The following is a 17,188-nucleotide window of genomic DNA, read 5'->3' as shown; positions in this document are numbered from 1 at the left end:
CACCTCGTCTAATATCAAAGGTCATGGTGCTCACATTACCACTCCCAAACCTAACAGTAGATTTTGAATCCCAAACTGATCTATGTGAATTTTTGACATCATTTACCTGAAACATTGCAATTCACTACCATTGACCCAAAAATAATTATACCTTACATGCACACGCAACCCCTTGGCATAAATTAGGTTCAGAATGTCACTAATGCTAATGTATGAATTTTTACTTTTATCATGAGTGATTCATTCTAGAAATGGTGGAAGACCTAGTGGAGCAATTTGCACAGTAAAGGTAAGATTTTGTCTATGCGTGAAACTAACTGATTCACCAAATCCTCGAGTCTCTCAAGTGCACGACATATTCACTTTCCAGAAAGTATTAGTGAGGGGAGCAAGGAAACAAAATATACAAATGTCAGTTCCCCCACCAATGTCATCTGTCATATTTGAAACACTCCACCAATTAGCGGCATGAAGACCACTGCTTCCGCTAGTGCCAGGACTGCTGGAACCTGCAATGGAGCTCTTCCTCACGCGAACAGTAACCAAACAGGCTCCTTTGAGGCTGCAAAAGGAATATAGGCCTCCAGAGCAAGCCCCACTGTTCCTAAGAGCAGACCCACCTCCTGACTCCGTGGTTATCCTGGCTGAAAAAATAAATTTCATGCCATGGCTCCTGCTTCGTCCATCCCTCCTGATAAGGAGAGCGGGAAATTAGATTCGGTATGTAACAAACCCTCTACAACCATGAAATCTACTGGTGCCACCACTATACTTGGTAGGTACAATAGAGCACTCTGGGACTCTATACAAAAATTTGCAGAGCACCTCCCCAGGGATAAGAGAGAGGACTTTATAGAGATAATTAACGAAGGTCTCATGTTGTCCAAACAGATAATCAGTGCGACAGCAGATTCTTCCTTATTGATGAGTCAAGAATACTGCCATGGGATTGCCTTAAGAGGTCACTCTTGGTTGAGATTCACCTCATTAAAACCTGAATCCCAACAATAGATCTTAAACCTTCCATTCTCAGGGTCAACCTCGATTCGGCAGCCACACGGATGAGGAAATGGCTTGCATGAAAGCAGAGATGGAAACATTAATAGCTGTTGGTCTTGAAAGATTTAAAGACCAACGGCGTCTGTTGAGGCCTTACCAATGCCTTTTATACCCTCAGATGGTTCAAACCCCTCATTAGTACCAAGGACGCTACCAAACACAACAGCAGCATCCTTACCAACAACATCAGCAACAACACTGAAGGCAGTATAGAGTCTGGGTTTCTCAGCAACAAGCACAGGGAAGAAAGACAACACCAGCAGAACAATTAATTGCCCCTTCCCCCTCTTCCGTTATCCACTCCGGTAGGGGGAAGCACCTCATGTTATTTGGCAGAGTGGCAAAAGATCACAAAAGATTCCTGGGTGCTTGATATTGTTCAGAATGGCTATTCTCCAAGATTTACCAGCCCTCCTCCAACCATACGACCTAAGCCATCCAACCATCACGTGTCCATGCTTCGGAAGGAAGTCAACATCCTCCTTCAAAAGAACGTGGTGGAAGGCGTGCCCCACAAACAACGAGGCACAGGAATCTATTCCAGATATTTCCTGGTGAAGAAAAAAGGCAAGGACAGGTAGAGACAAAACAGCCAACAAATGGGTTTGGAGGGAAAAATTTCCAATGTTGGCGTTACATCAAATTTACCCTAAACTTTGCAGGAAAATTGGCTCTGTCTGATAGACCTCCAAGATGCTTATTTTCATATCCCCATTGCACAGAAACACCGCAAGTTCCTAAGGTTTGTTGTGGGTCAGGACCACTATCAGTACTAAGTGCTACCATTTGGCCTCAAATCAGCCCCCAGAACATTCTCCAAATGCATGGCAGTGGTGGCTGCGCATCTCAAGAGGCACAGAGTTTTCATCTATCCCTATCTAGATGACTGGCTGATCAAAGCTTTGACCTCACAAGAGGCCCAACGTCAATACAACTGGACTTGCAAAGTACTTCAGTGGCTGGGTTTATAGATCAAACACACCAAGTCAATTTCCAAACCAGTGCAGACTCTGCAATACTTAGGAGCCACTCTTGACACCGTAAAGGCAAAAGTGTCTCCTTCAGAGGAAAGACTTACATTGATCTGTTGGAAATGTCACACTCTAGTGAAAGCCTCTTGTCCCACGGTGAGATTAGTTTATTCTCTACTCTGCTCTTTGGCCTCATGTATGTTCCTCACTCCGAATGCATGCCTTCACATGCGTCCCCTACAATAGTGTTTCGAGGATCAATGGGATCCAGCGATGGGAAGCTGGGAGGACAAGATCTCTCTCTCTCCCCTCACGTGACACAGTCTCTGACTTGGTGGACCTCCTTCCCAAACCATAGTAACAGATGCATTGCTACTGGAATGGGGAGCTCACATGGACCATCTCCAAATACAGGGCAAATGATCTCTGAGGGAAACGTCATGTCATATATCAATCTCCTTGAGCTCAGAGCAGTTCACCTAGCACTTAAACTGTCTTACCCATCCTTCAAGACACAATCCCTGCTTGTTCAGACGGACGATTAAGGGACGAGGTCCAGATCTTTGCCCCACAAAGCCCAAACAGTTTGGAAATGGCTCATAGCCAGAAACCTGTCGATTACGGCAAAACACGTCTTCCAGGTGCACAAAATGTGCAGGCAGATGCCCTAAGCAGGGCCTTACAAGAAAACCATGAAGGGGTCCTTCACGACGACATTGTCAACTACAACTTCAAACTATGGGCCTCTCCATGCATAGGATTGTTAGCTACCACAGAAAACAAAAAATGCCAAGGCTTCGCCTCAAGGTACTTCCAACCAGGGACTCGGGGGAATACCCTATGGATAGACTAGTCAGACAAATTTCTCTAGGCTTTTCCTCCAATCCCTCTGATCCTGGCAGTCCCAGAGTGGCCACGTCAGTGGTGGTTCATAGACCTTCTTCACCAAGTGCAGCGTCCTCATCTTAAATTGCCATGCTGTCCGTACCTGCTAACGAAACTCAGAGGACAGATGGTCCCCCCCAAACTCTCCTCCTTGAATTGGCAGCATCGCTCCTGAGATAGTGTAGTATGGACACTTAAATCTGCCACAAGACTGATGAATATTCTTAAAGAAGCTAGACAGCCTTCAACTCATACAGTTTATGCCTTCAAGTGGAAGAGGTTCTGCATTTGGTGTTCTTCCAAGAACACAGACCGTACACCTTGCCAGGAGGAAGACATCCTTCCCTACCTCCTCGGTCTGGCAAAATCTGGCTTACTATTCGCATCAATAAAAGCACATCTGGCAGCTCTTACTGCCTACCGCAAATGTCCTTCACAAATCTTTTTTTTCAAAGGTTTTTCCTCCTATTACATGCCCTTTCCCTCTCTGGGAACTTTCACGACTAATGCAGGAACCTTTTGAACTGATTCTTAAATCTTGCCTACAACATCTATCTTGGAAAGCAGCTTTCCTGGTAGCTATTACATCTGCTCGTAGGGTTAGTGAAATTCAGACATTGTGTGCTAAGGAACCCTATACAGTGTTTCACTCTAACAAGGTGGTTCTTAGAACCCATCAAAAATGTCTCCTCAAAGTAGTTTTGGATTTTCATGTAAATCAAACAATTTCTTTACCCACTTTCTTTTTTAATCCTTCTACTCCAGCAGAGCGATCCCTGCACTCTCTGGATGTAAGGAGGGTCTTGAAATTTTACCTAGGCAAGATGTGTGATCTGCACAAATCGGACCAGCTTTTTGTGAACTATGGGCCGGTCCGCGCTGGTTTAGCCACTTCCAACAGTCCATCTCAAGCTGGATAGTATCCTGTATACGTTTCTGTTACTAAAAGCTAACAAGCCTTTGTCGGCAAAACCTAAAGCCCATTCTACAAGAGGCAAAGCAGCTACAGCAGCTTTGATGAGAAATGTCCCTATTGCTGGAATGTGTAAGGCAGCTACATGGAGATCAGTTCACACATTCACCAGACATTTCTGATTACACTCCGATGCTAGGGCAGATGCTCAAGTAGGGCAAGCCTCCCTCAGGAATTCATTTGCCTAGTTTGTTTGTTCCCTTCTCTGTTCTTTCCACTGTGTCATTGGGGACAAGCTTGCTATTCTATTCAATGATTATGGCTATCAACGGAGATCCCCTATGAGAGAAGGAATAGTTTCCTACCTCTAACTTTAGTTCCCTCATAGGGGAATTTCTGTCGAAGTCATAAGCAACCCTCCCTCCTCCCCGGTTGACAGAGCAGAGAATAGTATAAGACAGACCTATCTCTAGTGCTTATCGTCAAAAAAAACTGAAGCAACTGCCATCTGCTGAGCATGATGGGATACTGGTGGTCTCTGCAGCCTTAAAGGCACCTTCATTATTTTCCACTCACATAATAGCAGCTTATGGGGCTGCACTGCTTTCTTATTCTTCATCTCTACTTTGTCAGGAAAAAAGGATTTGTGAAAGAGAGTTGAGTGTTGGTGTAAAACATTTACCTCAAATCATACATTTTAAGGGTATTTTAACCCTGTTTCCTAAATACAATCTGAAGAATTACACCACTGTAGCCTGTATACCTAGGATGCACATATGTACTCCGGGACACCACACGTGGGTGGAACTATTTAAATGCTTATGACTATCAACAGAGGTCCTCTATGAAAGAAACCTATTTACGGATGCAGTGAGGTTCAGCGCGAGTGCGGAGATGTCCATATCGGTAAAACCACTCAAGGTGTGTTAAAATGGGTGTTCCAAGGACTGGTTTGCCTTGGAGGTTTTGGTACTACCACTAAATTGTATGATGTGGGCATTCCTCAATTCTAATCCATCCCTTTCTACACTGGAAACGGTTAGATAATATATTCCAGCCAAGGACTTGCTTAAATCTCCTTACTGGTTGGGAAAGGGAATGGATTTCCTCCAGATTTGCTTGGGGTTTAGGTGGGGTTTAGGAGAAGGCCTTTCTTACTGTTTTTTTTTTTTACCAAGCAGAGGGGAAAAAAGTGTTTACAAAATATGCATTCAAACGGGAATTCTATTATTCTGTGTGAAGTTCTCAGCAATGGAGAGCCCCATACATAGGCAGTGAGATCCTGCAGATAAAGTCATATGACATTCCCAATAGCATGCTTGGAAACCAGTGACATTTATTTGAAAGGAATAGAGGTCCCTTGTCAGCACATATGAGAATTTTAACATGGGAGTACCCATATAAATAGCGCAGTCAGCATATATTTTTAAATAAATTCTTTAATGTTGAATTAATACAATGGTGAAAATGAGTGGGCAAAGTAACCAAACAGTAGAAATGCAGGTATATATATATGTGTGATATTAATCAGTACATTGCATTAGTCACATTTTGAAGCAAACACAACACAGCCCTTAAATACAATAGCAAAAGGGCACTGGGTCAGAGTGTCAAAGTCAATGACATTTCCATCCTCCAAACAATACCAGAATCATCATCAGGACATGTGGATAAACAAGCCCAAGAGCATTCACGTTTTAAATAATAAAGCACCGGGTGAATTAAAGAAAAAAAACAAGAACAAAGACAAAGATAAATGAAATCAAGGAAAAAGAAGACAACAATTTAATAAAATTAAGTTTATAATTGGACTGCCAAAAACAAACAAGATAAACCACATGTGCAATATGTGCTAAAAAAAAAAGGTGAAAAAGCCACCACACCCATGCCCGTTGTGTGTAAACCATTATGCATCACAAGTGAGTGCGACACAAAGTAGCCATAAAAATTGAGAAAAAAATTACTAAGAAATACCTGAATAGTAAGGACTGCAAATTAAGAAACCGCAATGGGACAACCGAATTTGTATAAAAAGCTGCCAGGTCACTGAAAAGTAAGGAAAGGTCAAATAAGGCTCAACAATATGGTGGGAGAAAAACAGAAACAAAAAATGGCTGCAGACTCACTGTGTGATTAATAACGAAGAACAACTTAAGGGAATTATTCATGGAAGATATGGTCAAGAAGCAGTAAGGGCTCCTATAATGCGGGAGTGACAAATGTGGGGTTCTACTGAGTCCAAAAAGCTAAAGTAAAATGAAAAACAGACACCGGGGGTCACCGATAGTCCCCAAATAGTAGAGCGGCAAAGAAAACCAAATAACTTACCTGTGCCGTGTCAAGTGGACAATGGCAGGAAGTGGGCAGCTGTGCGTTCCGATTAGAAATGCTGTGCCGATATTAAGGAAATGAACAGAGAAAAGAGATAACAGGGAGCTGTCCTGGCCAGGTGTGTGGCAGTGGCTATATTGGAAAGGAGCAGGTGATTGGAAAAAATTACCTGGAGGAGCAGCCGAAAAAATTAATCTAAGGAAAGAATCGAAAAAATTCAAAAAAATGGGAAAAATAAAATTTAAAAAAGACAAAATGGTCACGGATTCATGTGGGTAAGACCACCTGATCGCAGATGAACCACAACACTAACCAGGAAGGTGCTAGTCCACCAAGTATGAAAATAGAAAAGGAAGAGACAGAAAGAAAGAAAAAAGAGAGCCAAAAAAAGAATAAAAAAGAAAAGAGAGGAGGAAGTCAGAAATGTAGTCTCAGTAGAGTAAATAACTAGAAATATTTGAAGCACAAAAGAGTGAGAAGGTGGAAAAAGTTGGATGGGGGGGGTGAAACAATTGAACAAGAATAACAAAAGCACTCAAGTAAATCAATAAAATCAAGGGCGAAAGACCGGATTGTTATAAAGTCCATTCTAAACACAAGCAAAGGGTCCCCAAAGAGAGATTATGTGCTCATAATAATGAAGTCCAATCTTCCATTCTATTGAGGCCCATGTGAAGACTATTGGTCAGTAGGATCCACTTCAGTTCTTCTTTGCTGACAATGTTTAAAATATCCCTGCCCCTCGCTAATGGTTTCACTACACTAATAACTTGCCAAAGTAGGTCATTCTCATTATGTCCAAGTTCAACAAAATGTTCAACCAGAGGACCATTGGTGATGTTACACCTCAGCCGGCTTCTATGCTCAAATTCATAGGTGGACTTTTTGTGTAGTTTTTCCCATGTACACCCGATTGCACCTGATTGCAGGGGCAAAAGATAGCATAAATAAGATTGCTTGTGGTACAGTTCACAAATTTCTGTAGAGTCATTTTCAAACCATTGTAGACAATTTCTTTAGTATCAAAAGTAAAATCACACACACACTACAATTTCTACATTTTTAGTGGACAGTCAAGAGGGCAGATCCCCAAAGGTCAAGAAGTGTTGTTTTTGGCCTAGTGAGAGGGGTGCTAGCTTGTACTAAGTGATCCTTGATACTTTTACTTTTACAGAATGCAAAAGTGGGAGTTCCATTGCCATATCCCATGCATTCAAAACCTTCCATTGTTTCAAAATACTCTTTTTAACTAGTTTTGAAATAGGGGAAAAGGTAGAAACACATATAAGTCTATCATTGTCTGTGCCTGGCATAGCTTTTCCAGGCAATGATAATGAGTAGAAAAAGTATGAAGAATACAGTCAGGCAGAGACTTCACACTTATTTTCCCTACTTTTTTCGTGAATCTTTGTTACACTGTGTTTCACACAAATGCTTTTCCTAACATTAGCTCCTAATTGAACACGTCTAGTTTGCTTGTGGATATTGGGACGTGTGACTTTTCTTCCCAGTAATCAACCTGTTGTCATGTACTTGTTGCCTTTTTGCTTACACTCAAGTTTCTTATTTTTGCTGTATGTTAGGCAAATGTGACATAATTTTTACATAGATGCACTGTGAAATCAAGTCATAAGTGTACGTTTCACAGGTGATCATGTCCAAGATGTGCTATATGTGAGGTGAACTTCAGGGAGGAAAATGTGCTTGTGTGATTCAGACGCAAAATATTTTAAATCTTTATGGATACTTGAATAGGTGGATGAACCGTGCTACATTTGAATGCACTTGACTTTGGCTAATCTCTGTATTTTTTTCTCTTTTACAGTTGGCTTTGGCCTTTGGACCACGTTGGACTCCACTAATAGTGTTGGCAAATACTCGGAGTGGAAATAATATGGGTGAAAGCTTGCTGGGCGAGTTAAAAAGCCTACTAAATCCTGTTCAGGTGAATGTTACTTAAACTATGTTTTAATATGCAGATACTCCCACCTTTATATTTGGGTACATTATGCAACAACCATAATTTAACCTGCTAAATTTGCAAGTCTGATTCTCTTTTCGCAACAGTGTCTACTTCCTTGTATCTATCAGCAACAGCAAAGTCTTTTTCTCAGTCCTGGGGGTATGTTCCTTACCCCTGAGGTGACAGCCACTAATTCTGACTCTTGTCCTTACCTTTCTTAACACAGGTATGCAGAAGTCCTTCAGCAAATGGTAAACCCTCTGATAAAACCAAATGTTTCAGCTTTTATTTAGTACTGCGGCGGTTAGTCTAAACCCAGCTGTCCATTCAGATTCAGAGTTACCCAAGCATTCTGAGAGAATCCAATCACCAATCATAGCGAAGTGCTATTTCATTTGAGGTGTGCCACAGTTGCATGGTAGCTTATTGACAGATGGGACCTGGCTGTGCTAGGAAGGTATATATTTAGATCTAGACTAGCTTGTAACCAGAGTTAAGTAGTGTTTTTGTGGACTTCTCTCTCCACTAGTACTGAAAATAACATTTAGGCGTGGGCAGGTATCCAATTTCTCTATACGTTTTGCAGCCCCAGCCGTTCCTCTGGCCATAGCCATTGTCTGTATGTGTCTCTGTTTAGGTCACTGGCTGACCTGCAGGAACTGGTTTGGTCCAAGTCCTGTGAGCAACAAAAGATATTCCTGCTTCTTTCACTTAGACATGAAATGAGTAGGAAGTTTATTTTGTTTCTCACAGGCCCTGACTGTTGAATTAGGCGTTGCTAGGATTTTTGCAGGGAGAAGGGAATCAAGAAAGCATGCAAAGTGATCACTGTAGGAGAAAGGGGAGACAGTATTATTGAGTAAAGCTAAACATTATGGAGAACAGTTACAATTTTGAGCATGAAAATGACTAGGGATGACGCCAGTCTCTGGATACCCTATAGGACATTTACCTGTGCACTTTTATGTACATCACATCCAGACAGGATTATTCAGGGAGCCCAGCAATTAAGTGATGTACAGATTTACAAATATGGCTTATTATGCAGCTTCACCCCTGGAAAGCAGGTAAAAAAGCTTGTACCACACAGCGTTGCTCAACTGCAACTAACAGTTTGCAGTGTTATGGCCTGTCCATGAGGGCAGTAACCACTTATGATAAAAAAGTAATATTTTGAGTAGACTCAATGTTTCCCCATTGAGTCCATTACTCTATTGGTGACCAAAAATTCAAAACCATGTATTGTACTTGTGAGGCAGTTTGTGGCACCAGTGTTTACAAAAGGAAACATTCCAAGTGTTTCAGAATGTTTCTAATTAAGAGGAGCACCAGTGATTTTCCCTCCTGCAAACTAATAGCTCAAATCTTAAATTTGTAGACGCATTATTTTCTGATATCAAGTCTAATACTGTTGAGTTATAGAAGTACCACCGTATTGCAAATGAGGAGCATACGTCCCTATTTAAACCTTGTCAGAGGAGGCAGTAGCCTTCCTTCACCAGGTTTTCACCTTCTAACTGCCAGTTATGGGGTGGAGAAAGAAATACTGCTAATAATTTTTTTTTAAAACACATTTTATTGGTTTTCTAGTTTACAAAACAGTTCAGCCCATCATCAATACTGTTGAGTTTAATTAATCATTTATAATGGTCAGTTGTGGAAATGTAAGGAAAGAAGAAAGGTACAGTCATCTAGGCAGATAATAAAATCCCATCAATATCAATAATGCTAAATCAGTATCAGTTAAGAACAGCAAGAGGAAAAACAGTCCTGGCGATCGATAACGGGGCCTACCAATCTCCAATCAGGTCAAGCAGTCAATCCATATTGTATCTATGAAGGAGCTGTTAAACTGAAACCAAATACCCCCTGCTGGAGCACACCTGGGAGAGGATGTCCAAATTCAGGTGGTGCGGAGGCAATTCAATCCCTGGCATGAGGCAAGGTCCCGGGCAAGGACGAGGTTCTTGTCCAGTTCTACTCGACCTTTAGTGAATCCTATCCTCTAAGATGACTCAGCTTTATAATGCTGCAAGGGACAAAGGTACACTACCCCTTAAGATGCAAGAGGCCGTGTTGGTGCCCCTCCTGAAACCCGAGAAAGAGGAAGAGCATGAATCGTCTTGTAGACCCCTTTCCTTTTAAACGTGGATTATGAAATTATTAGTAAAATCCTGGTGGTCTGGATTTGTCGCAACTTGCAGCACTATCCCGAATATCAAACAATTGGTCCATGTCTTGCACTCCCCACCACTTGCCCTAAAGCGATGGAAATGTCGGTGAACATGGAGAAAGCATTTGACTCTCTTAGATGAGAGTACTTGTACCTGGTAATGACAGCTATGGTTCTGGGTAGGGGATATCTCATCTAGACCAAACTTCTTTACACAGACCCAGAAGCCCGCTTGAAGACCAGGGGTTTCCTCTCAGCGCCATGTTGCATTGAGAAGGAGTACCAGACAGGGTTGCCCACTGTCTCCTGTCCTGTGTTTTTTGCAATGGTGAACCCCTGGCACTTAAGCTTCAGCAAGGCCATGTATACTAGGGTTTACCAATAGATTCCTTCACATTTCATTGTACAGAGTTTATTTACTGTTCTATTTTCGTGGGGAGGGCACAGAGGTGCAGGGGGTGATTGCGTCTCTCAGGGAATTTAGCATAGTCTAGTGTCTGGCCATGAAATTGGACAAATCCCTAGGGTACCCTGTCCATGCACAAGTAACTGATACAAGGCCCAAGAACATGGGAGAGTAGCTACACTGGGAACCGCATATTTTTTGTTACTTGGGAGCGAGGATCTATCGAACTACCACACAATTTATTGAGGTTAACAGTTTGGCAACATTGGCGTCCCTGTGCCCCACAATAGCTTTTTGCCATACAGTCCAGTCCGTCTGTTTCTTATGGGTCGGACAGCCCTGGGGAAGATGGTACACTTGCCGCAACTGTTGTACTTCTACTCCATGCTCCCTATACGAATACCATGCGCCGTATTCCGTGAAATAAACAATCTTGTTTTAACTTTACTATGGGATATAAGTCGCAATAGGATCCCCCTGGCCAAACTCCAACTGCCTGAGACTGAAGTTGGTCTGTCGATCCTAGACTTTGATCTGTATTATTTGGGAGCACAACTGCCCTGTTGTTCTGCTTTCCTGCTCTTATCTCATAACCGAGCTTACAGAACCTCTCTGGAATACACTTCTGAGTTTAAAGAAGACATTTATTGTTCTTATTATTTCACCACGAGGTTCCTGAGAGACAATATTAGTAGACTGGAAGCACACGTTCAAAAGTAGTCACAGCAATGAAAGCAAAATACATCAAAGTACTTCTCAGTTGCAATGTACACAGCAAATACATGTGATTATATTATAGCATAACTTCAAAGCAAAGCATAAAAGTCAAAATTCATCACTGTAGGGCAAGGCTGTAGGGCCTATATTCAGCTTTATCTTTCTGGGGCTTCAAGTTGATGACTCCGTTCAACTGCAAGAAAGAGATTTTCTACCCAAACGGGAGACAGGCAACTGACGTCTAGTTCCTGTCTGAAGTCAAAGCAGATTCAGTCTAACCCTGCTGTAGTCCAGAGTCATCCTTAAAAGCAAACTCAGTGTGAGAACCAAAGAAACTCGGAGAGTGGCCAGTTCTTCCGAGCCTCACCCATTCTCAGACTGGATTGAGAGGTAAACACAAAATCTACATGCTCTTATCAGCTAATGTCTGGTGTGAAGAACACAGCTTGGTCTATCTTGTGGAAAAACACAGCTTGGAAAAACACAGCTCATCTGCAATGTCTCAACTGCAATGTCTAACCCCACGTTAAGCCAATAGGCAGCTAACCTAATTATCAAATGTAATGTCTAATGTCATGTCAAAGCCAATAGGCAGCTAAACTGAATACAGAATGTAATGGCTAATGCCATGTTAAAGCCAATAGGCAGCTAAACTGAATACAGAATGTAATGTCTAATGCCATGTCAAAGCCAAATAGGCAGCTAAACTGAATACAGAATGTAATGTCTAACTCCATGTCAAAGCCAATGGGCAGCTGACTTGAATACAGAATGTAATGGCTAACTCCATGTTAAAGCCAATAGGCAGCTAAACTGAACACAACATGTAATGTGCTACTGGTGAACATTGAGCAACTAATATGCGCAGTGGTGAAACACAAAGTCATTGGTCAAACACAATTAATAGCATCACATTCCACCCTATGACCAATGATTTTTTTTTTACATACCTCTTATTTCAAACAAAAACAAAAACATCAACACAAAAAAAACATTATAATCAAATCAGATTTGAATGTTAAAAGCAATCACTGTAAAGCAATGGAAGTGGATCAACATATTGATCTCATAACCTTTCACATCAGATACATCTACACAGAAAAGACTGAAACTTATATACTCTGAATGAGATAATAGTGTCTCTAAAACAGCAATTTGATGTAGCATGAGTTCTACTCATGTAAAGGTGCATGGTCCACCTGAAAGGTTTGCTGGAATGTAAGCGAAAGTCAGACTTCCATATGAAAAAACAGACAGTTAACTGTTAAGGTTGCTTAGTTCCAGTGGAAGAATGTAATCAAACAAGTTGAACTTGAACTGAAGGTGCCAGTTGCGCAAAATGGATCCATGGGGTTTGTACTTTACTCAATCAGGTTCAGGTTGGGGGTTCGGTCCCTTCCCCGACCCCACACGCACACACCCGAAGGGAGACCACACAGCACACTCATGGTCAGTGGCGAAACGTGGTAGGATCTGCAAAAGAAAAAAGTATGACTTTTCTTGCAAATAACATTTGTTATCGGAAATGTGCCCTTCCTCTTCCTTTCCCTGTTTTATAATCAGCAGGACGTTTTTGGGGCCCTTTGTTATGATTTTTGCAGGTTCTGGAGGGTTATCTGGGGCTTCAACCCACACCTCAGTAATGAGGTTTTTATCTGCTGCACAACAGCTTCCCATTCCTTGCACTGTCAGAAGGGCTGGGGCAGACTCCTTCTTTACCAAACTTCCATTCACTGCACTTTTCACAAGTTGGGCAATTCTGTCTCCAATTTGTATGAATGAATCAGATTATTTTCTAGTTATCAGCATAATTTTTATTTCTCCATGGTAATCTGCAGCAATTACTCCACCTAAAACCTGATCAATTTGCCCTATCTGTCCTGTGGACTCTCCTCTCTCCAACTGATCTTTGACTGTTTGTGGGACAGATTGCTCTTGTGCGTGCTGCACAGTTTTTATCAAATCTAGGGGAATGTGCATCTCTCTCATCTCTGCCCACCTGTAAGTGGCTTTTTCTCCCAGATGTCCACATTTCTGGTGCACCCACTTAGCCATCCCCACTAAGTCAGAATTCTGGGTGGACACTTCTGTACTTTTATCTTTAACATCGGCAAGGGAATTGAACCAGTTATGTACAAGTCATGTGGAAAACCAAACGGCTAAACCATTGGCAGTGAACCAAGCATCAGTGTAAAAATGACACATCTCAAGCAGCTCTTGCTTTAAAGTCTGACACACATTGTACAAATCTGAATCAATAGTCAAACAAACATGCTTTTTATCCTCAGGGGACACGAATTCAAATGGTGCACTCAATTTCACTGGTGACTCTTTTACCTGTGGTACTCCCTGCACCCTCTCCTCATTCTGAAAAGGGGCTTGTGACACCTGTTCATGTAGGGCGGCAGTGACTCTAGCCCTTTCTTGCATGTACCAGATCCAGTGTATGATATTAGCCTCCTGTGCCTGTCCTATACTGTGAGAGGAGAGTTAGGTGAACTCATCACCCACTGATAACAAGTCAAAAGCTCACTCCAAAGTTCCAGGGGCACTCCTGTCCTCCCCTGTTCCTGATTTACATGTAAATCAGTGTTTCCCTCTTGCACTGCGCAGAAACCTAAAGTCAGAATTATTTCATTTGCCAAATCAGAAGCGCGCAGCTGCTTATGTTTTTTCCTAGTTACTTTATACCAAGATGTTAAGATTTCACTCAGATGAGGGCTATACTGTTTCCAAAAATCAAACAAGCTCATGAAACTCAGTGTCTCTTGCTTAGTACAAATAGTCACATTTTGTGACAGTACTTCTGCCTTGTCCGAATTAATTTTACTTTGCAAAAGCGGCACATTCCGAGCTCTGTTCTCAGTGTTATCTGTTAAGGAATACACTTCAACTGCCAAAAACTGTGGGGTGTTTTGCTCAAACTGAGGCTCAGACTTGCTCACAGCTGTCTTAACCCCCTCATTACTGGAATGGGAAAAGCCAGATTCTTCTAAAACAGCAGTTTTATAGATTTCAGTATTATCTTGCATTAATGTGTTCTGGCTAATCTGCTCACGTAAATTCTTATTTTCATATTCTAACTGCCTATATCTCTCCTGTATTTTTCTGCAAGCAGATAAAAGTATCCAAACTCTTCTGCCAAGAACAAAAGGAAAATAATTTCTTTCAAAAGGCACATTTTCTAAATATGCTTTATCACAGCACTCATCCCAAGTCTCACACAGTCCTGATAAACAAGAAAACATGTGTTCGATGGCATATGTTGCTGCAGATACACATGTTTGGCACAGTCCGCTGCCTGGTGTTGGGCTCGGAGTATTACAAGTTGTTTTTCTTCGAAGAAGTCTTTTTGGTCACGGGACCGAAGGACTCCTCCCTCCTCGGCTCCATTGCGCATGGGCATCGACTCCATCTTAGATTGTTTTTTTCCGCTGTCGGGTTCGGACGTATTCCTTTTCGCTCCGTGTTTCGGTTCGGAAAGTTAGTCAGAATCTCGGAAGAAAGCGTCGGTATTGTTCCGTTCGGTATCGGGATAGTTAGGTACATCGACACCGATCATCGGAAGACTTTGGGGTAGTTTCGATCCCCCATCGGGGCCTGGTCGGCCCGACCGCGTGCGACATCGAAGCCGATGGAACGGACCCCGTTTCGTTTCTGCCCAAAATGTCACAGTAAGTATCCTTATACAGATCAGCACTTGGTCTGTAACTTGTGCTTGTCCCCCGAGCACAAGGAGGATACCTGTGAAGCCTGTCGAGCCTTCCGGTCCAGAAAAACACTCCGGGACCGAAGAGCCAGGCGTCAACAAATGGCGTCCACGTCGACAAAACAACGTTTCGACGAGGAAGAGGAAACATTCTCGGTTCCGGAATCAGAATCCGGAGACTCCGACGTCGAACAACAGCAACAAACTGTGAGTAAGACGTCAAAAAGTAAATCCATCGACAAACCGAAAGCCCAGGGGACGCCACTGCCAACAGGCCATGGCTCGACCCATAAAACAGGCGACCCGTCGAAGGCGCCGAAAAAGGGCACGCCCATAGCGAAGACACCCGACTCCGGTCGAGGGACCGCCATGGAGCAACCTCGGAACCGAGAAAGCGGCTCCGAGAGACAAAAACAAGATACCGGCACCGAAAAACATCGGCACCGAGAATCCATGCCGAAAGGAACAAAAATTCTGTCGGTGCCGAAACCGAAAAAAGATTCTCTCTCGGCGCCGAAAAATACCACACCTTCATCCTACTCAGAGGAACAAGGAATAAGTGGCCAAATGCACAGATTTGGACAAGAGCTCCAAAGTGTAGAATCGGACTACACACAAAAGAGACTGTACATCCAGCACGACACAGGGAAGATATCAACCCTTCCCCCAATCATGAGCAAAAGAAGGATCGGACTTCCAAAGGATGACGCACAACCACAAGCCAAAGTGGTTAAAACAGTCACGCCTCCGCCCTCTCCACCACAGGCATCGCCGGCACAAACACCGCCACAAATGCACTCACCAGCGCAAACTAACATAAGTCATGACGATCAGGATCAAGACGCTTGGGACCTGTATGACACCCCAGTGCCGGACAATGATCCCGAGTCATACCCCACAAAGCCGTCACCGCCAGAGGACAGTACCTCATACTCGCAACTGGTGGCTAGGGCAGCAGAATTCCACAATGTCCAACTGCATTCCGATCCTATAGAGGATGATTTTTTATTTAACACCCTCTCGGCTACACACAGCCAATATCAATGTCTCCCAATGCTACCAGGGATGTTACGGCACGCAAAACAAATTTTTGAAGAGCCCGTAAAATCAAGAGCCATCACCCCAAGGGTGGATAAGAAATACAAACCACCACCCACAGACCCAGTGTTTATTACTTCGCAGTTACCACCTGACTCCGTGGTAGTAGGGGCAGCTCGCAAGAGAGCAAATTCACATACATCTGGCGACGCCCCACCTCCGGACAAAGAAAGCCGAAAATTTGATGCGGCAGGGAAAAGAGTAGCATCACAGGCAGCCAACCAGTGGCGCATCGCAAATTCACAAGCGCTGCTGGCCAGATATGACCGCGCACACTGGGACGAGATGCAACTTCTCGTAGACCATCTTCCCCAGGAATACCAAAAAAGGGCGCAGCAAATAGTGGAAGAGGGACAAACGATCTCAAACAATCAAATCCGCTCTTCACTAGACGCAGCCGATACTGCAGCAAGAACAGTCAACACTGCTGTCACCATAAGGAGACACGCTTGGCTACGCACTTCAGGCTTCAAACCTGAAATCCAGCAGGCTGTCCTTAATATGCCCTTCAACGAGAAACAACTTTTTGGCTCTGAAGTGGATACAGCCATTGAAAAACTTAAAAAGGACACAGACACGGCCAAGGCCATGGGCGCACTCTACTCCCCGCAGAGCAGAGGCTCTTTCAGAAAAACTCCATTTAGAGGGGGGTTTCGTGGCCAACCCACAGACACCACCAGCCAACAAACAAGAACCACACCATATCAGGGTTCCTTCCAAAGGGGAGGTTTCAGGGGATATCGGGGGGGTCAATTCCCAAGGAGTAGGGGAAGATTCCAGACTCCAAAAACACCTCCACCTAAACAGTGACTTTCAAGTCACGCAACCCCTTCACTCAACACCAGTGGGGGGAAGACTAAGCCAATTCTACCAAACTTGGCAACAGATTACAACAGACAATTGGGTATTAGCAATAATCCAACATGGCTATTGCATAGAATTCCACAACTTCCCACCAAACAT

At 43.1% G+C, this 17,188-nt stretch overlaps 1 protein-coding gene across 1 annotated transcript in view; it reads left to right on the top strand.

The window, feature by feature from the left end:
• The window catches only part of DGKE (diacylglycerol kinase epsilon), a 199,774-nt gene that overhangs the window by 72,313 nt on the left and 110,273 nt on the right, over window positions 1–17,188 (top strand). Inside the window, exon 3 of the mRNA XM_069200013.1 lies at window positions 7,985–8,104. Coding sequence (XP_069056114.1) covers window positions 7,985–8,104 — 120 coding nt within the window. The remainder of the gene's footprint in view (window positions 1–7,984; window positions 8,105–17,188) is intronic.

Source organism: Pleurodeles waltl, chromosome 7 (assembly GCF_031143425.1).
Source record: "Pleurodeles waltl isolate 20211129_DDA chromosome 7, aPleWal1.hap1.20221129, whole genome shotgun sequence".
NCBI lineage: Eukaryota > Metazoa > Chordata > Amphibia > Caudata > Salamandridae > Pleurodeles > Pleurodeles waltl.
The sequence above is the reverse complement of the archived record's forward strand: the minus strand, read 5'-3'. Positions and strand labels throughout refer to the sequence as shown.